Below are 24,991 nucleotides of genomic sequence, written 5' to 3'. Positions count from 1 at the left end.
GCCATCAGTCATCAGCCATCAGCGCGGAGCAGTTAACAATGTAGAATGGCAAACGGCAATCGCCAAAAACCCAAACCATAGCATACTTATATGGGCGTGCACTTTTGACTGAGTAAAATAAAATTTAATGCCATCAACAAGCACAGCAAATGGGCGGACCACGAGCGGAAGGGGAAGGTGACGGCCGGTGGTGGCCGCGGGGCAAAACCCCAGGCATGTGGTGAAAATGTTTGCGGCGCATAAACAAAAATTTGTTGCCACAGCGCAGCAGAAACACACGCTAAACCATTAACTAAACAGCAGCAAATAAAACAAAACAACGCCGTAAATTGTGCAATCAAAAGCACCGACTAACAGAGACGCTTCAGTATGCCGCGCATAAATTGCATAAATAATTATTTATTGCAACAAAAAACAACTGTGAGGCTATTTTATTAACTAAATCGAAAATGTTTTACCTTTGTAAATATTTAATTAGCTGTTTAATTATCCCATCAGCAGCATATTTGTAATTATTTTCCCTCCATACTTTCTTTTTTTTTTGTTTTGCATTTTATTAAAATTGCATAAAGTGAAATATTTTTTGGTTTGGTGGCTAGTTGGAAACACCCTGCAATATACCCTAGGGCAAACCCCATGCCATGTGCAGAGGTTGTAAAAATAGCTGTAACCCAAAAATAGCGGCACTTAATGAAATAAACGTGTGGCCATGTCCTTCCCCTCTTTGTGGGTTTGCCATGAGAGCGAGCGACCCACATGTTGTCAATGCATAAAACAATTTGCAACGGAAATTGCAATAATTAACTTTAGTACCTGCTTGAGTGACATTGTGGCATTTGGTTGGTTGGTTGTTTGTTTCCCTCTATGTGTTGGTGGGGAGGGGGATGCAAATAGCAACGGGGTGCGAATGCTGCGTTGTGCTCTGCCCTGCTCTGCTGCTGCTCTGTGTCGAGCTTCGTGTATGTTTTTCTAATTCAATTAAAATTGGCAGCCTGCTGCGGCAAACGACAACGCAACAGCGGCTCATTATAACGTCTGCATATGCAGCCTTGCCTCCTCTTCCCTCCCTCTCCCTCTCTGTCCCAAATTAGTTCCGTGTAAGCATCTGTTTACGCTTGTATTGGTGTTAATGTTAACTGTCACTACATTTGCCTGCACCGATTGCTTCTCTTCTTCTCTTCTGCCTGCTGCCGCCTGCACTCTTGCTCCCATTTGGGACATTTCTCTCTGTTGTTGCGCTGTTGTTTTAGTTTATCATGTAACTGTAAAAACATGTGCCAATGTATGTGTGTGTGTGTGTGTGATGTTTGTATTTGCCAGCTTACCGTTGCGTGGCTGTTGTTATAGATTTAGGACATGCTTTGTATGTAGTTGTAACTGGCTAGCTAGCGTGCCTTGTAAATAATTAAATTACAATGCCTGCAATTTTTCCACATCGGAGCAACTGTTTTATTTGTGGGGAGAAATGAGATTAGTACATTTGGATACATAACTTTTTAAAATATATTTTAATTTCATTTTTGAATATATAAATTATACTTATACTTGGATGAAAATAATTGAATAAAAACGCATTAACAATCAAAAACACCTGATCCCAATATTCATAAAATTTTTATCATTACTGATACACAAATAATCGCTGTCATTAAAAATTTCACTATTTAAAATATATTTATATTTAACTAATAAATTTATACTCATAAATGAAAAACTTTAGCTTAATGTGAAAAACGCATTATTGCAGTCTAAATTATTAGTTTTGTTAATGGTACTTAAGTGAAATGTTCTTCAAAGATTTATAAATACTTAAATTATTAATCATTTACGGATTTTATATGGCCTATGGCTTATTTAAAATATATTTCAATTTCATAATCGAATCGTTAATGTATACTTAAATAATAAAGCTGTCAGTTGAATGGAAATATACGAGAGAAAACGCATTAGGCAATTCGAAATTATTAGCTTTAGATGCTACTTAAATTAATAATGATTTAAGTATTTTAAATGGCCTCTGACTTATTACATAACTTCAAAGTATAATTAATTAACTTTTAGTTTAATAGAAAAATATGAGAGAAAACGTATTGGTATGCTCAAAATTGAAATGCACTTCAAAGATTTATAAGTTCTTAAATTATTAATAAATTAGAGATTCTAAATGCACAATGAGGCATAATCATATTTAATTTATGGTGGACTGACTTCAACTTTATGGGGATTATCATAACCATATATTCAAATTTAATTGAGAGTCCATTTGCTTAGTCCATTAACAATTTGTAATATATCTATCTGGTTATGTGCTTATTTTCCTTTATTTTGTCAATGCGCAAAATTAAATTTTAAATTTATGCGTAGCCAAAAACATGGTTGAATTTCTCTCGTTCGTGTGTGTGACAATATCAATATTACCCACATGCAACATTGTATGTAGTCAAATGTGCATTTGCAAAATTTTAATTAATGCATTTAAGCTGGTTTCAGTTGATGTGGCTCCCCTTACTCCCCACCCCTCCCTCACTCAGTATCCTTGTCCAATTCAATTCGCCATTTTGTGCGCTTTTCGAATACGAAATTGTTTATAATTATTCATTCTGCAATCGGTCGGAGGACAAATCATTTTGTGAAAGTATCATTAGTGGCAGTTTGCGAGCCATCCATTGATATCCCACAATAAAATTTGAAATGAATATTCGTTTTTCTGTGTGTAGTAGTAGTACATTGTGTGTCGATTCATGCAACACTGCGTATGCGTGATTTCAGATCTTATTTATTTAAAATCACTGGTCGCTTGATTATACATATATCCAACACCACCACAAGCAAAAAGCTTTGCAAATATTTGGAAAATTTACACAAAATTGCAAATAGTTAAGTGAATAAAAATTGAAAATATCTTTGTCGATTAAAATGAAATTTGAGTACGAACATTAAAGTGAAAATTGTGAAACTTAATTATAAACATGAAGTGGCTCAATGTATGCTAATCACATGTAATAGAACGCTCAGTAAATATTAACTTATTTACATGTTTGAAATGTATGCAACGTGTAACTGAGATAAAAGTAGCGGGAAACATAAATGACTGAGCAAAGCAAATTGACACAGACTTTATACATAAATGTATATGTAATTTTCGAATTAGGCGCATACATATTTGTGACTATAAATTATAGCCGAAAATTTATTCAAGCATTCATAATAAACTAAATGCTTAAGCACACAAACACACTGGGATAGAGATTTCTATAAAGTTTATATGCTTGAGTTGATATTCATGCAAATTATAGTTTAGGCTGGAAATTTCATTTGAATCATGCCCTAAAATTATGACAAAGGCACATCACAATCAGGCAGAGACAGAAACAGAGACAGAAAGAGAGACACAGAGACGTGAATCTTCCAACAAAGTGATTAATTATGGGTTAATAAGGAGGAAAATCGTTACCAGTCATTAAGGATGTGTCTGTGCGTTTTGTTTCTCTTCTTTTTTAATTGCGCACAGTTTGAAGAGCTTGTTAGCTGACAGTTTATACGCTTGAATTAATTTGCTACGCACTGAATAGGTTTAATCGGGGAAAATTATATTTGATGTCGACAATCATTAAACGAAATTGAATGATAATAAACTGACAACTATAATCCACATTAAAGACCTTTCATAGGAGCAGAAAATTGTGCTTAAAATATAAATTATAATTACGTATTTCAGTTGCTTACAAATTCTGCCAACACTTTCGAATAGAATTTTCCATTAGTCTAGATAAAACGGTGACTTTTCATACATCAGGCAAGCGCACGCTGGCCACCAATCAAAAGTGTATCTCAAATTATGACAAGAAATATAATATATCAAGCATAGAGTGAGCGTTTTTTAATAAAATGTGCAATTACAGTGTCGAGGTTGAGGCAGACACACGCCCCTTTTCTTTTTTTTTGTGTTGCTCGTGTTGCCGCTTGAAGGAAGCAGCCAAGCAATGTACATAATTCACGGGGAGAGCATATAATTGAAATATCGTGACTTGGCGTTACTATGCCGCACGGCACATAAAATTTTATTAAACGCACAGCAACAAGAACAAGGAGTACAATGGGAAAACTAGACGCACCAGCCATTATAACTTTAGACATAATTTATGATAGCACTTGCGGCATTTTTTCTTCAAAAAAATACATATACATACATATATATATACACCTTCACATATATATAGAATTTGTTGTTGTTGTATTCATTTTGAACTTTGCGTGTCAGCAATAATAAATACAAAACACGAAAATGACGCTCGCGCTTCGCAATGTTTCTAAATTTGCCAAATGCTCAAATTGCCCAATTGCCAGCAGATAGAACACAGATACAGATACAAATGCCGTGATACAACCGCCGAAGATACTTTCTCCACAAGTAATTGTAAGTCAACTTTGCATGTGCGACACGCACATTGCCGCAGCTGCCACATCTCTGCGTTTGTGTGTGTGTATGTGTGTGTGTTGGCATCGCGTGTGCTTTTAAATAACGATACACTTGTGTATCTGATGACGACCCTGAGATGCTGATGCTCTTATCGCGCTGCGTAAATCACGAAAATACAATGTAACAGTTTGTCAAAAAGTTGGCAGTTGCACTCTCACACTCGTGTGCAGATAAATTATATATCTTAATGATTTTCAACAACAAAAGGCACAGAATTTTATTTATTGTTCTCACTTTTTCCCCCACATAATGCTTGGCCTCGCAAGTAGACTTTTTGTTCGTAAACGGAAGCGATTTAAATTCAGTCTTTATTGGTAGACGATTTACGTAAACAAGTTTCAATTACTAAATAGATAATTTTGTATTTTAAATTGATTTCACAATTCGGTATTTTACAGTCGAAGCCTTTTAAGTCAGTTGCTAGCGTTTATTATTACAGTTTTTCTTCAATTTGCTTCGCACTAGCAAATTAAGTAAATTAACATTCTTACACAATGATAGTTCTCGATACCTGTTCAGTTAGAGTTAAACGTTGTTTGCTGACAGCTTCATGATGTACTCGATTTTTTCAATTATGCTTTGCTTTACAATTGTTTCAAGCTTCAGTCAAGAATAAGTGGAGTAAGAGGTGCTTGGCGGCAAGTTTTTTGTACTTAACAGAAGTGATTTTTCAATTATCGTTCATATTCATTTTGTTATTTAGGGGCTTACGCCAACTCTACTGCTTTTGGCAAATGTTGCAAGTCAAATGCATTCAGTTATAAACTCAAGACTAAAGCGTGAAAAGCTGTTAAAAGGCTATCCGGTCCCTGTGGATTCTTTAGGGTAAAGGAAAAATATGAAAACCTTTGACAAATAATGTCAAAAAGTCGAAAATACACAAGTCGAACATATAAAAACATGTGTAACGAACGAAGTTTTTAGTTATTTGAATTTGAGCATATTTTATATTCGAGTTTTATTGGAATAATTAAAGTTTAGTTTGAATGGGATGAGTGTGTTTTATTTTCGTTTTTATACCCGCTACCCATAGGGTAGAAGGAAGTGTATGTAATAGGTAGAATGAGTCATTTCCGACCCCATAAAGTATATACATACATTCTTAATCAGAGTTAGATTTAGTCATCAATTTGTTTATCTGTCTGTCCGTCCGTCCGTGAACAACTACATATATCTCAGAGACTAGAATCGGGTCTTTGGCTGTCAATCTGGTATATTTTGTACTTTATGGTATATTTTAAATGTTGTACAACATCGATATACCAAAATTAGCCTTTGATATATTTTAATATTTTACGGTATATTTATAGAAGAGAGTTTTATTGATAATGGGTAGCGGATATTTCGCAGTCGAATATTCGACTATAGTTTTCTTACTTACTATTTTATGCCATATGGATTTATTTGCAGCTCTAATATCAAATTACATACTCTGTACCTGTGTCTAATTAGCATATAATCTATATTATATATAAAGCAATTCACAGTCTTTCTTTCACCTTTCAGGTAAGAATGAAGCTCTGTGTAAGCGTTGTATTGTTACTTTTAATATTTTCGTTTGCGGCTGCAACAAAATATTACGACAGTGAGTAATCGACTATAAATATTTGAAATAGTTTTATTATGTAATTACTTATTTGCTGTTTAGAAACGTGTAAACGTAATTTCAAATTTCCATTGTGTTGGTATGACTCATGGGGCTTTAACGAAATTACTTGCAAATGTTACCCAATTAAAGCTGGTTACGGGCAATGTGGAAACTTTAGAAGTCAAAGAGGATGCCTTGATTTCTGTATACAAGATAAATGTAATTTGAAATAATCAACGGTTGTCAAACACTGACTATTAATTATGAAAATATTGCAGATAAGCAGCTGAAGACAGAATCAAAATCTGCAACCCGATGTGTCTATAAAATCAAAAGCACATATTGGAAGGAGCTTGAAATAAAATATGGAATTAAAAAGAATTAAATAATTCAATAATGAATTATTGACATAGTTTCTATTATACAATTTCGATTTCGTATTACTGATAATTAAAGTGTTTTTGTTAGCTCAACACTTTCAAGGAGAGTGCTTTTTCTACTTTAATTCGTACTCTTGCCAAGTAAACTTTAACTAATGTTAGAAGCTTAAGGAAAAGAGTGTGCGAGACAAAGTTTGTAACTTCCTTTTGGTCATCGACAAAGTTGGGGGAGTATGTTGAAAGTGGAGTAGTAAATTTTTGGTATCTCAATGGCAGTGTCATTGACAGTCGATTGTCTGACTGTATGTCTGTCTGCTCACTATCTTCAGTCGTTCTGCCGTTGTGTGTGCCTTCTGTTGTTTGTTGTCTGGTTTGTCGCTGTCGCTTGCGCTAATGAAACATACTTCTAGTACTTTATTTCATTTGTTATCCTTCATCTAGAGCTGGTTGATTGCCTCGCTCTGCCTCGACAACAACATTTAGCTCGTTCTCGCTCGGCTTTCCTCTTGGTTTCTTGTGTCCTCCTCTATTTTATTAGATTTTATTTGCTTAGCCTTTATTTGTCTTTTGCCGACGTCGTCGTCCTCGTTCCTCTAAGTATCCAATTTTAGTTTGCTGTCTTGGTTTTTTTTTCCATTCTCATGCCACCGGGCATTTAACAATAGAGTGTGATAATTTTTGCATACTCCTCACTTGCATAACAACAGGGTATATCAAGTGAATACAATTTGAGTTTGAAGTGAGTTTTCTCTACTTCAATGGAATTTCAAATCTGAGATATTTCTTAGTGAAATGATTGCATCAAATTGTTCTCTACTTACAGGGTATTTTCCAAGTATTTGCTCATGTTTTTGTTGTTACTCGGCTTTCGCTGGCAACAGAACAAATTTTTCGTAGCCGCATTCCTTTTGTGTTTTTCTCTGCTTTACGCTACTTTTATTTACTTTGGCCTTTTGTTTGTTAGTTTTGTATGGAAAAGTTTTGCTTGTCCAATGCTCAGCCAAAGACCAGATTCAGAAGACCAGAAGAGCAACTGGCCAACTGGCTAACTGGCTGGCCACATATGCCATGTAGCTCGACCCATTTCCCATGCAAACGGTTAGTTTCTTTGTGGGCCTTGTTCGCTTTTTTTCTTTTTTTTTCCATATAAGTAAGTGTCCCTGTGCATGTGAGTAAATTCGTCAAGTTTGTAAACACAAATTATGACAATTAAGTTGACTGTTGGCTGTTTCTGGCTGGCTTGTTTGACTTTGCTTGGCTCCTGTTGACAACGACGACGGGCGTCTGTAAACTTTTGCTTGCAATTTAAGCTGAAATTGCATTAAATTCTTCTTCTTGGTATCCTTAATGCACATTACGCATACGCGCGCCATGTGATGACGGCAAATTCGATTAAAAATTTTCCTTTTGACACAGCCAGCAGCTGACTCCTTTTTTTTTTCGTTGGCCTGAATTTTAATTTTCGTACATTTGTGTGAGAGAGTCAAAAGTTGAGAGCTGCCAATTGCAGTTGGCCCCAGGACACACAGGACACACAGCAGCAGCAGTCAAACTCCTCCACCCAAAAAGTGTTAAAGGTGCGGCATTCACAATTGTTCATTAGATTAGCAAGTTTGGAAAGTTTTTGCCGAGCTTAAATGCCACTTTCACGGCTGCTGACACACTCGACTTGAATCCGATTGGATTTCTTTCAGTTCGCATTTTTTTGGTTATTTTTTTTTTTCTTGCGATGCTTGCGCCCTTCTTATTCTAATTCCAAGTATTTTATGAATTTTCTTATCAATGCAAGTGGCAAGGGCGAAGACGACAAAAATTTACGTGCAAAGTGGCAAGTTGTGACAACGATGGGGAAGTACCAAAGTACAACGACAACAACAACAACGACGGCGACGACGACGACGACGACGACGACGACGACGACGACATGCCCGAGGAGTGAAAGAAGAAGAAGTCGAAGAAGTGTCAAGGCACTGAGGAATAAGGCCAAATGTGTGTGTGGTAACTTTTTCCTTCTTGTGACTCATTCTCGCTTCCCACTGCCATTCACAATTTGTCATTGAAGTTGCTGCTGGGGCAGACGATAAGAAACTTTTACTTGATATAAGCAGAATGTGCGGCTATTGATGCTAAATGTTGTCAGTTTAGACTCTTCAGTATTTGCAGCTTGAATTCGTATAAATGAATTTTGTATTCAACAAATTTATCGATTCATAAGTTTGATAGCAAGCAATTATTTGTTTTTCGATAAAAATAAACTTTTTTTGTATATCGCTATAGTATTACATTCCAAATATGCAATAGTACGAAATATACCAGATTGCCAATCAAAGATGAAGATCACTCCCGTTGTCTGTTATATTTGTTGGAGGTTCGTTTCAATACCTTTCTATCCTATCGGTAGCGAGTATAGAAATATCAACATTTTTCAGTTAAAACAAGTAAGAAAGCCATAGCCGAAAGAGATACCCGCTACCCATTTTGAATAAAACCAAAAGAGTGCGGAATTCATTTTAAAATATACAAAATTAATGTATCACAAATATACTAGAAACATACCAAAGGCTATAACTGATAAAAATATGAAAATAAAATAAAATAGAGTAAGATTTATATGTATATATGTAAACAGGTCACTTCTGTTAATAATAAGTTTAGCGATCCGGCAGCTCATGCACTCTGTTAAATATGAAGAAGAACAAGAGTTGCGAACGCACTTCACTCCTGGAAAAGTCGCGAAGGTGTTAAGTCGTTGCTGCAAAAAAGTCGTAGTTATAAAATATAATGCGTAGTATTATTCACTCATTCAAGTTTTCACGATTTATAATAAACAATTAATTTACTTTTAATAAAATACTTTACATTTGGGGGCTCAACCGGTCGTGAGTCTTGTGCGTGAAAAATTGAAAGTTGTTGCTGAAAATACGGATAGACGGAACAGTTGCAAAGTTGTGAAATAGGGTCTTGTAAGTTGAAGCCCTTATTTCAAAATAAGTTGAAAGGTCCGAATCCAATAAGCAGTAGTACTACAGTGGAAGTTGCAAAAAAAAAAAAAAAAATTCAATTCAATTCAATTTTGGTGATCATCTGCGTAATTGCGTTTCTGCGTCGCGGGATACATACACAATGGCTACACTGAATACGCCAGTAAAGAGAAACAAAAAAACGCCGGCAAAGAAAACGTATGTACAACACGAAGAAGCAGAAGAAGAGGTGACGTCGAAATTAGAACTTGTGGTAGAGAACGAAATGGAAGAGGAAAATGAAAAAAGAGTGACCAGCAGTGTATCTGACAAAGTTGACCAAATGCTGCAGCTGTTAAGTTTGAAAATAGAAGTTGATGAAAAACAAAGTGGCCAGATTAAGATTGCAGCCGATAAGTTTGAAAAAGTTGTGGCCGATTACGATGGAAAATCGATACCAGTTAAAAAGTGGTTTGAAATTTTCGAAAGAAATGCGGATGCCTACGAGCTTTCAGAAAAACAGAAATATGTACAAGCCAGAGGCAAGATGGTTGGAACAGCCAAGCTATTCCTGGAGTCTGAAGATGTGTGCGGTTACGAAGAACTGAAACGTAGTGTGTGTGATCGAAGAGTTTGCATGCAGTGTCAATAGTGCAGATTTACACAAGAAGCTGCAGGATAGAAAGAAGAAGAAAGATGAGTCAATGCACGAGTACATGTTGCAAATGAGGAAGATAGCTGCACTTGGGGACATTGAAGATATTGCTGTAATTAATCACATAGTAAATGGACTCGACATTAAAAATGAATATAAGTACAGTATGTTGCGATGTAAGTCACTTAAGTCATTGAAAGAAGAGTTTGAGATTTACGATAAGCTGAATGTGAATGAAAAGAAGAGTGAGCAACAGAAAACGAATGTTAACAACAAGCAAATGACGTCAGCTGGTAAAAAAGATCATTGCTATAATTGCGGTTCGACAGAGCATAAAAGAAAGGATTGCAATGCCAGCACAAAATGCTTTAGTTGCAATCGAGAGGGTCATATTTCGCGTAATTGTCCTACAAAAGTTGAAAAAGTTAATAAAATGGTATACGAGAACAGCCGCACCAAAAAGATAAAAGTCAACAATCTTGAAGTAGACTGTCTGGTGGACACAGGATCGGATGTGACGTTGATAAAGGCAAATATCGTAGATCAAATGAAGAACGTAGAGCTTACTAAGACTACCTCAGTATTGCGTGGATTGGGCAATGCCACGACACAACCAACTAGATGTTTCAACGCGCAAGTAGTGGTCGATCGGCTGTCAACTGACCAAAATTTTATTGTTGTGCCTAGCAATAAAATGGAATACGATGTACTGCTAGGGCACGATTTCATCAATAAATTTCGCATGGTTGCTGACAAGCGAGGATATACTTTTTTGAATATGGAAGGAAGCTCGATACATAATGATGAGTATGAAGTATATAATATTTGCGAAGAGTCTTCTTTTACAGTTTCGCCAAAGTATCGAAAGCCTGTCGAGCAGTTGATAGAGGACACCTACGAGAAGCCGCCGCAAGTTGTTAAACAGTGTCCTGTCGAGCTAAAAGATAGTGCCAGATGGAGTGGTTAAGCCGTTTCGCCATCCACCTGCTCGGTTATCACCAGATGAAGCTGCCGCTGTACAGAAGCAAGTAGAAGAGTGGATTGATCACGGAGTCGTACGCAAATCATCGTCAAATGTTGCAAGCCGAGTAGTTGTTGTTAAAAAGAAGAAGCGTCAAAAGCAACGTGAAGAGGCGAGACGAAATATAGAGCAGACACAGCAGGTCTACAAACGCAATTTCGACAAGAAGCGCCGGCTAGAGCAGACATATAAAATTGGAGATCTGGTTGCCATAAAGAGAACGCAATTTGTCGCCGGACGTAAGCTGGCAAGCGAGTATCTTGGTCCATACGAGATAACAAAGGCGAAGGGAAATGGGCGATATGATGTTCGTAAGGCAGCTGATGTTGAAGGGCCTAATATCACTGCTTCTAGCTGCGACAATATGAAGCTCTGGAGGTTTGTGATGGACAACGAGGAGTTACTGTCATCTGGGACAGATGAAGAAGATCAGGAGGGCCGAATGTAAACAGGTCACTTCTGTTAATAATAAGTTTAGCGATCCGGCAGCTCATGCACTCTGTTAAATATGAAGAAGAACAAGAGTTGCGAACGCACTTCACTCCTGGAAAAGTCGCGAAGGTGTTAAGTCGTTGCTGCAAAAAAGTCGTAGTTATAAAATATAATGCGTAGTATTATTCACTCATTCAAGTTTTCACGATTTATAATAAACAATTAATTTACTTTTAATAAAATACTTTACATATATTTGTATATTTTTGCCGGAGACACTAAATTACCTTATGGATATCGGGTATAAAAATTTCAACATTTTGAAATCACAATATTATTTAATATTTTTCTTATGTATGCTGTATCTCAAAGGTATTCCTGAACCAGACAGACTTGTTGCAGCTGCCGGTTATGATGCCGCACTTGCAACACATTTGCGATTAGTTTGCGAACACAGTAACACAATGAATTTACACACACATAGGCACACAAAGAGAGAAGTTGCAGCTGTTACTTTGACTGGGCCCCGGCAAACAGAAACACAAATACGAGCACAAACACAAACAGTAGAAGCTGGTCAACAAAGGGGGAAGAGAAGGGCAAACAGAGCAGAGCAGAAGAAGGAGGAGAGCAGGAGAAGAAGCAATCGAAACGCTTTTGGGCGCTGTCTATGTGTGCGTGGTTCGCTGGTTTGCAACCTGCAAACTTGTTAAATGGCGCGAAATTCTTTTCAATTTCAATTTCGAGCTGTAGGCTTCTCGAACATTTTTGTGTTGTGGTTGTTTCTGTTGTACGTAGATGATGCCCAGTTTTCTGTTGTGTTGTCTACTCTCACTCTGCCAGGTTGCCAGGTTTCCAGTTGCCAAATATTTGCATTCGAACTCAATTGGTTGCGTTTTGTGTTTATTGCTTTTTGCTGCTAGCTATCTGGTAAAATTGAACGCGTTTTCCAAACCTTTTGCCATCTGGCTGACGTTTTTTTTCTCTTTTTTTTCAATATTTTCTATGCGTTGACACTGACAAGGGAGACGGGGAATAGTAGAGACGACGACTGTCAAGCAGTCAAACGGTCAGCTGGTCAGGTGAAACTGCGTCTTTTTCCGGGGGAAAATATACGCGCAATGCTAAATGGAAATTCAAACGAACTGTGGCAACATTTTGAGCTTGTATCCCACAGCCAAAACAACAATAACAAGAGAAAAAGCTGCAGAAGAAAACGGGGCGCGGTCGTTTCTGTGTGTTTTTGTTTGGCCTCGTGGCAGGTTTAGCCTTGTTTGCACAGCTGACATTTTTGGTCAAGTTTGCGTTGCATTAAAAAAATAAAAATTTGCAAGAACAAAAAAAAAAAAATGCGAAAATGCGAAAACATTGCGCATACGCCGCATGGTGCCGCGACACATTGGCACAAATGTGCAAACATCCAAACGATCAGCACGAAAATATGCCAGAAAAATACATTGAACAAATATACAACAAACAAACCTTCAAACACACACACACATAAACTACAGTTATACAAGAACGTAGTTGGCTCATAAATTATGGGCGTTGCTCTAATGCATTTGGCCTCGTATTAATCAATGTGTCTCCCGTTCATGTCTGAATTTTTTATGGTTGTTGCTGTCGTTGTTCTTGTTGTAATTTATTTGCTCATCGCAATTATTTGCATTTTATTTTGGTCATTTAAATGTGCGCGCATTTTTTTATATACTAACATTCTGGCTGGATTTTGTTTTTAGCGGCAAATGCATAAACATAAATCAAATTGGTTTTGTTATTGCGGCGGCATATCGATGATTTGCATTGGGGATTTGTTTATAAATCCGCAAACACAACGCGAACGCCGCTCTAAATAATAGGTTAGCGAATTTATATTGCTTTTTAATTGTTGCTACGGCCGGACTGTGGTCCGATGTCTGTCCAGTAACTAACACTCACATCTACTATTCTATAGATTCGCATATTTGTTTACCTGGCATATGCAGTCGTGCGGCTATTAATGGCACAATATTTTTTATAAACATATTTATTCTATGTTTTTTTTTCAAATAAATTTAAAAAAAAATTATTTGTGAAATTGCCAAACAATTTCTAAAAAAGCTCGATTAAACTTGATTGCTTTTAAGCACGTGACTTTCACAAAACGTTACAGTGTTATTTTTAAAGGTAAAAATCGAATTAAATAATTACAATTAGAATTTAGTTTGTAATTCATTTTAAAGCTAATGAAGCGTAGTTTAACGTGCAATACTTTTTTTTGTGTTGTTACGATATAAGTTTTGCTCTCTACTTTTTAATATGCTCTGGTAATGGCAGCAAATTTAATTTGGTAACTAGAAATATATTTAGTCTTTAAACTGTCCGTTTAACTTTTTCTTTACAAATTTCCGTACAATTTAAAGTATTGTGTCAACTGTGACATCATTACACAAATTATTTTGTTGAAAAGTATGCCATTGTGCCATGAACTTTTTTTGCGTAATTTTTTACTAACGCTTACAAAAGTAGGTTAATCCACACGAAAATTTGAGAGTACAAGAAAATTTCAATGTAATTCGCCATAATTTTACGACACTTTTCGGTGGTTTTGGTGCAAAAGCTTCTAAATCAAATGCAGATAATTTACAAAGTGGAGCAAGTCAGAGGAAGGGAGGAGAAGGTGAAGAGGAGGAACCTTGACACACCTCTATGGAGATGCTAACTACAGCACTCATAGAATATAATTGTTCAGTGAAAACCACAAATTATAACAATTTTATGGCACTTTCTTTGTCAGTTCTCAGTCGTAGGCAGTAAATTTACATACTTCATGACGAGCAGCCTGCAGGGAACTTTACTTTATTTATGCCCAAATTCAAAGGACATCCCACACTTTGCCACTCTCACACACACACACAGAGAATAAAAATAAAAAGTAGGAGGCTGAAGAAATCTTTGAAAGTGGGCTGTGCGTGTAGATGAACACAATTGCGCGTCATAAATTTGAATTATTGTGCTTTTTGCATTTGACAACGACTTAAAAGCACTTGCAGCGATTTTCGGCCAGTCAGGCAGTCAGCCACGAACACGTCCTTGAGACAGACATCATCTGAGAGAGAGAGAGACAGCGAGAGCGAGTGTTGTATGATTGAGAGAATAGGCACACGAACGAGACAGATGCAGAAATGAGAGCAGAGAGAGAGAGAGAAGGATCTCTTTGCTTGTGCTATAAAATGCGCCTTTTGTGCTTTGGTTGACTGCACAACGCCCACAAGGCACACGCTTGGACAACGACAATGGCAACAACAACAACAGGAACAACAACTGGCACACAGACATTTTTAGTGGACATTTATTTAATGCTTCAAACGCATTGAAATTTTCGCCCCAGGCGGCTCCTTTTGCTGATGAAGTCGGTCAGCAGTCTTGGCATTGTCTGTCTCTGGTCTTTGTCTCGGCATAAATAACGTAACGTAGCTATATAGTGTTAGCTTTAAGTGCCAAGTGTCAAACCAACTGCATTAGCAGTGAAAGCGAAAACAAAACCACAAATAAACTGCAAAATCGTTGAACTCTAATTAGCCATTAAAAATGCAAGCTGCGGACATTAGGAGAAGAGGGTTTCTCTCTGGTCTCAATTAGTCAGACTGGATTGATGTTGACAGCTTAAAGTGCTTGAGACTTTAGCGAAGCAGAACAAACAAAACGTAAACTGGAATATCAAATTGTAGACGTGCGCACTTCAACGATCACAGCGTGTTAACAATAAACAATTGACCATATAACATGACAGGCAACGAAAACAACTAAACTCGCCTTTGGCCAGCAATAAAAAACAAAAAAAAAAAAAACACGAACAATAAAAAATGTGTAAAATAAACAAAACATTCGAGTACACCTACGCACATGCCTTTGTTCGAAAGTTCAATTGCATAGCAATTTTATTTGTGCTTTTTCATTCGCTGTGACAATGCAGCACAAATGTTGCATAGCAATGGCTTTGTGTGTTCCATTTTTGGCATAACAACAAACAGCCTCAAACACAAACAAACATCTCGACTGCACACAAAAAAAGCGCCAACAGCAAATGGTCAAATAAATGAACAAGAATTGCGCACAAATTGTGCAGCTGTCAGTGGCAGAGTATAAAATTTAGGCCAAGCCATGAGGTACAAAGAACAATTTAATAATAAAAAAAAAACAACAAAGAAAACCATATAGTACCAACAATAAATGCGATCTTAACATGCTTATCAATGCAATGGCCAGGAGCCAAAATAAAAATGTCATTGTGATTGAGTTGCAATACAGCATGGATTAAATGTTTTCCAAGAAATTTTGTTAGTTATGTTACGTATACGTAACGTAAAGGCAATCACATTTCTTTTAAAAATAAATTCTGGAAAATCATAAAATTTCAGTAAACCTAAATAATGAAAATAAAAAGACAACAAACTGTTTATTTTTCTTGTAATTGTAGATATCCTTTTTTGTACATTTTTGTAAGTAAATAATCTTTACAAGTATGAGTTAGTTGATAACTTAAATCGAATAATTACAGAATATTTTATTATCATTTTGTTGGCAGGTTTCACTAACGTTGAAAAGTTTTTACAACATCTTATTGTTGCAATTTATTTAAACTTTTCTAGCTATTAATTCTTTACTCATAATAGCTTAGCTTTGATTCTGCTTAAATTAATTTACTTAAAGCAAATCAAAATGTTTTCATATTAACAGAATTTGCTTGAAGATGTCGCCCGTTAGCTGTTAGCAGCAGTTGCTGGTTGGTTGGCAGTCAGAAGTTGGCTGTCGGCAATGGGCAACTGGCAGTTGGCAGCTAATAAACCTCAAGGCGGCAATTTAATGCGTCGACAGCTTTAATTCGCACTGAGATCTCGGCACATAGTACAACCAGAGCAGAGGTACTTAGACTTGTATGCGACGACGTCACCCAGCTGACCGCATTGCCAATTATTGTTGTACTAGTTGTTGTTGTTGTTGTTCTTATTGTGTTGTGTGCGGTGCTGCGTGCCAGGGTCACATTTAATTGTGCGCCATGTTCAACAGGCCGTTGTACATGCGCATTAAATGTAATTAACTCATTATAAATGATAACGTGGCCGAAAGGAGTCGCGTCGTTGTTGCTTGTCTTAAGCCGCTGTGAAGCTGAGCCGCCAGTGTGGAGAATTGTTGGTGAGAGAGAGAGAGAGAGAGAGAGAGAGAGAGAGAGAGAGAGAGAGAGAGAGAGAGAGAGAGAGCACGACTTGTCATCACAGCTAATTTAGCCAGGCGGGCAGAGAATGAACGTGTTATGTTTCCGCACAGTCACACACACACACACAGCGCAAGGGGGTCACGCAAAATGTGAAATTATTACCGGAAAAGGACAGTGTGACACGCGGACTATTATTCAGAGTTCCCGACCCAGACCCAGACTATATAGTGCTCTGAACTGGACTCCAGGAGCAGGTTCAGGTATCTCGAATGTGCGAGTGCCATAAAAACGCTTTTATGCTCTCAAGTGTGTGTTGATACGCACATTTGACCATGTTTTGTGTTGCGAGTATTATTTTACTTTGTTTTATTTTATAGTTTGTCTCTCGCCTTATTTTCACGTTCTTTCGCTCTTGGTTGTTGTTGTTGTCGCAGTTAACATTTATTTTGCCTGGCTCTTGTTAATTATGTAACACGCTCAAGTGTTTTGTTACGCACCTTAGCTGTTCATTTCGGTCGAAAAACGCATTTGTATCCACACTTCCACGTTTTTCCGCTTGTCCAGCACACAAAGATACAGTTTAACGTGGCCCACGGCGCGACCCGCTGACGGTCAGTTGCGTGTGCTCACATGTGGATTTAATTTAGATAAAGTGAAAATGTAGATTAGTATAATTGCTGGAGTTTCTGTGGTTGGCAGACAGCCAGACACACATACACACACACACAGACACACACACACAGACAGGGCGAAAGAGATTGTTAGACAGGACAAAGAGAGCTCCAAGCGGTTGTCCAGCAAATTGCATAAATTGTGACAAAGCTTTTTAATTTCGTTGCCCTATTTTTGTTTTTGTATTTTAAATGTATATTTTAAATGTACTTTCTGCGCTTAGCGCTTTTTTATTACAGTATTATATAAATTATATATTTATATCCGCTACCCATTGGATATAAGAGTATTATAACTTTTTTTTGCCAGTCTGCTCGAATAAACAGATTAAAAGAATATAGTAGATAGAGTAGATAGAGCTATAAAATTAATGACTGCGCTTGTTTAATTAATATACCAAATATTCGGTATATTTAAGTATTTTTTGGTATACCTTGGAGATTGTGAGAGTTATAGCTATAATTTAATTGACAGCACCTGTTTTATCAATATTCCAAATGTACATTTCGGTATATTTCAGTATTTTTCGGTATATCTTAGAGATTATTGTGGATAGATCTATAATATAATTGAGATTCCTTGTTTTATCAATATACTAAGTATATATCCAGTATATTTTTGTATTTTTTCGGTTGATGAGAGATAGAGCTATAATTTAATTGACAGCACTTGTTTTATCAATATACCAAATGTACAAATTCGGTATATTTCAGTATTTTTCGGTATATCTTAGAGATTATTGGGGATAGATCTATAGTATAATTGAGATTCCTTGTTTTATCAATATACCAAATATACATTTCGGTATATTTCAATATCCAGTATCTTTTAGAGATTATGAGAAATAGAGCTATCAACATATGAAAATGATAATACCCCACATTTTCGCTGTATAGCTTAGTACATGATTTTTCTCCATTTCTATCAAAAAGTAATAATACTAAAAAATTATCTTATTTTGGCTTTACTTAGTTGATCAGTAATCCAACTATAAGCAAATACGTGTAAATTAAAGAATTTCCCCAAGAACTGTTGTCAATCTCTTAACTTAACTGGTTTTGATCGACGTATTAGAATTTAAATTGCAAAACATTGAATTGACAGTGAGCACACAAACAAACAATTTTTGTCTCTCCCAATGGACAGGCAACTGACAACATCATTTCATCATATGACATTTTTTCTAATGAGAAAAAAACTTGTTTTTTTTTGTGTCGTAGAGAGACGAAGCAATATGAATAGAACCAAAGCCAAGCAATTTGCTTTGTGATTGTTTCTGATAGCCGTACTTCGCGTAGATACATGTGTGTACTATGTGTGTGTGGCACACTATCTGCAACTGCCACATGGTTGACCGAAGCAAACTGTCAGAAAGCATCTGACAAACATTTGTCGTTGCCGTTGTCGTCGTTGTCGTTGTCGGCTGACAAGCACAGAAATGGGCAAAAGTAAATAGAAGATATGCATATGAAAAACGAATTTATTATCCAAAAAGAAAAGCAACAAACATTTTTGCAAATGATTTGGTAACTCATCGTAGATAGATTGTGCGTCCTGCGCCCTAGTTCTCACCGGAATCCTCGAGTATGGCCTTAAAGGAGAATGGCTCAAAGGCGTAACCAGCGCCCTCATAGAACTTGCTCATGAACTCGACCCTGTTAACAAGAAATAGTAAGTAAAAGATGGAAACTGAGGACAAATGGAAACCTTACCAATGCAAGCGCAATGTGTGCAAAAAGGCCGAAAGACCCTCAATAAGAACCAGAATGCCAACTGTGAGGCCAGCCCAGGCTCCAAAGATGATGAAGACAACAATGCAGCCCACGTAGCCCTCGATAATGAAGGCTTGAGAGAAGACCATGCTCCACAAGACTTCCGACAATTCTACAAAAAATAGCAAATATTAATTGGCTATGCAAAAAATGACAAGAAATTTTTGAAACTTACGCGCATGAGCCAAGGATAAAGCCCAGAGACGCAAATAGGATGCTGTGTGGGAGACTGTGCTCAGCACATACTCGATGGTGTGAATGGCCTGCTGGATGAACAACTCGCCTGTAGTCTCATCCTCACCGCCGTGACCACCATGACCACCTCCGCCTCCGCCTGCAGCTTGTGCAGGTGGAGCATGATTTGGTGCTGGCAAATGTTTGGGTCGCTTTGCAATGATGTACAATGGCTTGCCCACCAGCATTATGGGTATGCAGATGAGTGCGATGACCACAAAGATCTGTTGGATGGTGTCCTGACCCTCGAACATGTATTCCTTGCAGCCATCGAGTGGCTCCTGGTGGCCAAAGAGCATCATGTTGATGAACAGAATGAGTATAGACGGTGCACAGCCGGGCGAAAGGTCTTGCTGATCGGTGTCATCATTGTAGACGACCCATTTGTAGAACATCATAAAGACCATGTAACCGAAAAGCAGCAGCAGAAAAACAACTTGTGGCAAGAATTCCAGGAAAATGCTGGCATATTTGCGATAATGGATAAAGTTCACCACCGACATGCAAATGCCAAACAACATGTGAGCTACACCAAATATAATCGACAGTTTCATCTTGAAGGTGTTCAGAAAGATGATTTTGTTGTCGGCCATCTGCCAAACGGGATCCATGCCGAGTGGATATGTCTTAAAGTTGTTTATTCTTGGCCGCATTGTCAAAGAGTCGAGGGTCTCATCGGTGACCGTTGAAGTGTTGTACGTATTCTGCCAACCGGAGCCGAATATATTCATTGACTTGGAGAACACATCGTTGTAGATCAAGCCCGTGTACAAAGAGAACAGACCCATGAGTAGAATAATGTAGCGACCACCGAAGAATATGTTGAAGATTTCCTCTTTGTTGGCAGCCAATTTCTTCTCCATGATAATGAGCCACGAAGCGAATGCCACTAGAATAAGTCCATGTCCCATATCACCAAACATGACAGCGAACAGAAACGGAAACGTGATTGTAGTATATAGTCCTGGGTTCACCTCACGATACGAGGCCAAGCCATAGGCGTCAATCAGGTTTTGGAAGCCATTGGTAAACTTGTTGGTTCTCGTATAGGTTGGCGGTTGTTCCTTAGTCGCAATGACATTCATAAAGGCCGGAATGCTACTGTCCGAGAGCTTGGAGCCACGTACCAATGCCTGCTGCACTGTTGGCAAATCCTTGTTGGGCACCCAACCCTCGCCAATCAGACATTTGCCGGTTACATCGGGATTGAAATAGTTGAGTATGTGATAGATGGCCTTCATTTTCTTGACCATTATGGTCCAGCTGGCCAAATGCTTGGCCGCCGAAGCTAATACACGACTGCGATGATCGGCACTTTGATTGAGCACCATTTTCAGATCCTCTAGACGTGTGTTGACATCGCGAATCATCTCGACACGCTCCGAGTGCGAACTGGGACAGGGATAGACATCGGCATGATACCCAGTGCAGACTTTCTTGATGCGTTGCTTCAGCTGTTCGCCCTGGAAGAAGGCTACGAACACAGTCTTAAGCACAGGACGGCCGGTTTCATCGTCATCAACCAATCCGCTAATATCATTGCGTCGCAAGAAGATGTTGCCACGCGAGATGCGCCACAACATGCGTTCGAAGCTGAAGAAACGCTCCAACTTAATGACACCGGCAACAAAGGCGAGCTGACCACGCTGGGCACTCGCTTGACTGGGATCATTGGGATCGATGATGCGATTGGAATCTAAATTCATGGCCTCGTGGTCGGAGAAGAAACCCTGCGTGTTCTCCAGCACACTCTTCAGCTCATGCATGTGCCTGAAGTTGGCGTTCAAACTGGCGCCGTTTGCCGACATTTCACGCAACTCGTTGTCGGTTTTCTCCAGTTGCGCCTCCAGGTCGACGATTTCACGTTGATTCGGTGCAGGTGGTTCCTGTTCGGCCGGCAGTTCGGGCATTTTAATGTCATCCTTGCGCAATTCATTCTCCACGTAGCGCACTCTTCGTTCCATGTCATCGCAGCGTCGCACTTCGTTCACATATTTGCGCTGAAAGGCATTGACTTGCTCGTTGAGATCCCGGAACTGGACACAACCGCTTTCGCCCAGTTCGGCAATGGTGGCATACGCTGCGTCCGGTTGTATGAACAACTGGCACAGGGACATTTGCTCACTGCGAAACATATCGCCCATGGTGAAGCCGTTGTCGTCGTCGTCGCTGTTGTTATCTGTTTGAATGTTAAATGTGAAATGAGTTGCTGATTACTATCTGATTAGTCGCTGATTACATGAAGTGTTATTTATAGGCCCATGCCCTTTCACTATTTTGCTGAGTGCGGGTATTAAATTCAAGAAAATTAGTCAACTCTTATTGCGCCATAAATTTGTATTTTTAACACAAGTCAAAAATAAACTTATCTTGCTTCTTTACAATTTATTGTAAGCAAGTCATTTTATTGTGCCCCACTTCAGACGTAGACAATTTGTTTTTATCAATTTTGAAATTAATATTCACAATGTTTTTGGCATTTATTTTGCCATTAAATAAAGATTGATTTGTTCAAACTTGAGTGCTGTTTAATCCTTATCGAACTGTCGTCGAACGATGTCACTGTTGTTCTTTCCATGCCTGCAATCTTATCTCTGGCTTGGCCAGCGATCTCTATCTGCTGCTCATTAAATCGAAATTGAAATTAATTTATAAATTGAATCGTTTAATTCTCATTGCGTTTATATTAGCCATTATGTGTGTCTATCTTTAGCCAATCTATCAGAACTGTGTTCGAAGCAAACAAAGCTTTTAATTATGAAATTACTTTAGTGGTATTTTATATGCCCGAGTGTTTTGAACAATGATGATCGAATCTAAGCATGTCTGACGTGCATTGTTTATGACCGCAATTTCAATGCAATGTCCCCGATCAACTTTGCCCCCGCGTTCCCCCGCGCCAATCACTCATGGTGTAGTGCCGGGAACTTAACTATTTGTGTACGTACTTCAGGTGAAACACTAGATTAGATACTGAGCTGAGGTCTGAGGTGATATGAGCAAGCAAAGCGTTTCGCTTTTACCTGTTCAGCTTATCTGCCAATACCGGGCCACGTTTATTATTTGGAAATTATTAACAATTACTGAGCAATCAGTTGGTACAATATAAATATTGAAGTTTTGGGCTACATTACAGACACGAAATAGACGCCACTTACAAGAGGGGAAGGGGACATTTAATGGCGACAGGATACAAGCAGTAGAAGTGTCTTGTGACACATGAATAATGACGTTGCTTGATAGCCATTTTGGTATTTTGAGATTATAGATATTTATGGCAGGGAAACTCCAGTGGACTGAACTGGACTAACTGTGATTTTGTCTCGCTCTCATGTCTGGCAATAAACATGATTGATTCAACCAATTTGGCTTCAGCGGTTGATAAGCAGCCAACGGCTGTCTGTGCCCGGTTTGATAATTGCCTTTGATAGCTATCGGCATTTGTCCAAAGCAGTTAAAGAGCCCAGAGCCAGTCTTGCCAAAGACTTAAAGTTTCTAATTTAGGACATCAGGAAGACGGCGAATAAATTGCATGATAATAATAGTGCTACAACTCGAGTGCTTTAATCTACTAATTTATGAGCGCTATTATCAATGCATTCAAAGGAGTTTAAAATTTGCGCAGGTTTTGCTTAAAATAATAATTGATGTAATTTCTTTTGGGATTTAAATTAATATATTGAATTATATGCCATGGAATTGAACTGAACTCAACCCTTTAGTTGATTGACTAAATGAATAGTGTAATTTATGGGTTTATGCCTCGGGCCCAATTGATAAATCAATGGTATTTACCAACTTATCCGACATTTTGCAATGTCGTAAATCGAAAGCACATGAATATTTGCCTTAAAGTTGGCCATAAATCGTTTTACAGAGCAGAAAATAACATCGGATACGACATGCAATAACCTCTCGTAATAACCTCTGCTGCTTGCTGCTTGCTGCTCTTGCTAGACTTCTATTCAATATACATTGATATGGATACACCCTCGAGGCATTCGATATGTGTGTTGTATGCACTCGTAAATGGAAGCCATAATTATGCCTTGGCGATGGTGGACGAGGAGGAGGAGGCAGACAGGGAGGGGCACCGACTAACAATTCACGCTGTGGTGCTTAGCTCATTAAGAAATCCGTTCACTGGCCGTAAAAGTATTATCGGTAACGCAATAATTTGTATAACAATTTATATGCCCCTCCAGAAGAGTGTGCTTGTGTGTGTGTGTGTGCGTGTGTCGACTGGGATTGGTTTCGCATGATCCATCACGTGCTCTGACGTCACAAATTCACAACACATAAAGAGTCATATAAACCAGTTTATATATATGCTAGAGTAAAGTAGTTTTGCATTTGAATGTGAATGTGGACGATGTTTTAACGAAGAGGGCAATTATCAAAAATCAATTAAGATACGTTATCGCAAAACATGTCGCTATTAAGATTAACGTAATTGTCTTGAATATGGCCTTTGAATAATTGCACCTCATGGGGCGGGCTCATAATGAGACAGATTACGAGAGTCCTAAATGTGTGCCCGAAACATCAACTCAACTCGACTCGACATGACTTGTCGACTACACGTAATTGCCTTGTAGCTAAGGACTATTACAGCCAACTAAAGATGTGTGTACATATGCACACTATGTGTATAGAGAATTTATGTACTTGCGTTTGCCTTCGGGGTTACTTTGCTCTTTGGCCTTTTGCTATTGAACTTTTGCTGGCTGTTTGAATTTTTTGTTGGAATCTTTTTTTTTTTGGCATTTTCGTATGCTCTGGATAAACTGTAGCACAATCTCTTTAATTTGTGTGTCTTGTTATTTGCCGTGTTGCTCTTATCTTGGAAATTGATAACCTCGCCCCTACTCGATTTAACCCGCATCTTTGCTCTGATAAAGTTGGGCAACCATCCACCAAAGATAGCACACAAAAAACTGTTTGTTAACTTGTCTCTTTCTCCTCTCATGAGTTTTTTTTTGTGACTCATATTTTAAAGCGCACATTTTTTGTTCACAGTTCTTTAAACAATTTCAAGGACATACATTATATATTATTTTTTTTTGTTTGTGCGTCGCGCGTGGAGAGCACTTACATCAATAAAACCGTAATCGTAATCGCAATCGTAATCGAATTGAATTAAATTTTGTTCCCCCAAAACTTTGTTCCGTCCGTTATTCTATTCTTCGCGACCTGCCAGCCCAACGGCGCTCTGTGCACTGTTCGATCACCTTAGCGGCCGTAGAACTGGTAGCTTTCGCCAATTAAACGATGGTTAATCTACACTTGGTGCTTATTCACACACCGAGCCGAGCCGAAGGGAAATAATATAATCTGTGCGCCTGCTGTTTTTATCTCGACACACAACACTTTGCGATTTCTGTATGTGATTGTGTTGCTAAACAAGCGGATAACGCCTTTGATAGACGTGTTGTGGTTGGTTGGTGAGTTGGTTAGACTAGCGCTATCAGAAAGGTTTCACGATGCGTACTCTAAACGAGATCCATGCGGTAAAGCGCTCAAAAATATAACAACACTTCAGCAAGCTATAGCTAAAGTCATATCAATTGGATCAATGATTGAGTATAAGCACGAGTTAC

The 24,991-nt window shown here is 38.1% G+C and overlaps 1 protein-coding gene and 1 pseudogene across 1 annotated transcript; one reads left to right on the top strand and one right to left on the bottom strand.

The window, feature by feature from the left end:
- Positions 1 to 9,626: 9,626 nt before the first annotated feature.
- LOC127565211 (uncharacterized) lies at positions 9,627 to 11,532 on the top strand (annotated as a pseudogene).
- Positions 11,533 to 18,847: 7,315 nt separating this feature from the next.
- Positions 18,848 to 24,622, bottom strand: LOC117564850 (V-type proton ATPase 116 kDa subunit a 1). Its single transcript, XM_034243785.2, has 4 exons — positions 24,487 to 24,622; positions 19,333 to 21,570; positions 19,098 to 19,269; positions 18,848 to 19,040 (listed from the first exon to the last, which is right to left on the bottom strand). Exons 2-4 carry the CDS (start codon positions 21,533 to 21,535, stop codon positions 18,947 to 18,949), a joined length of 2,469 nt encoding a protein of 822 aa, XP_034099676.1. The 5' UTR covers positions 21,536 to 21,570; positions 24,487 to 24,622; the 3' UTR covers positions 18,848 to 18,946.
- Positions 24,623 to 24,991: the final 369 nt, after the last annotated feature.

Source organism: Drosophila albomicans, chromosome 2L, assembly GCF_009650485.2.
Source record: "Drosophila albomicans strain 15112-1751.03 chromosome 2L, ASM965048v2, whole genome shotgun sequence".
Classification (NCBI taxonomy): domain Eukaryota; kingdom Metazoa; phylum Arthropoda; class Insecta; order Diptera; family Drosophilidae; genus Drosophila; species Drosophila albomicans.
This window is presented reverse-complemented; position numbering and strand designations above follow the sequence as displayed.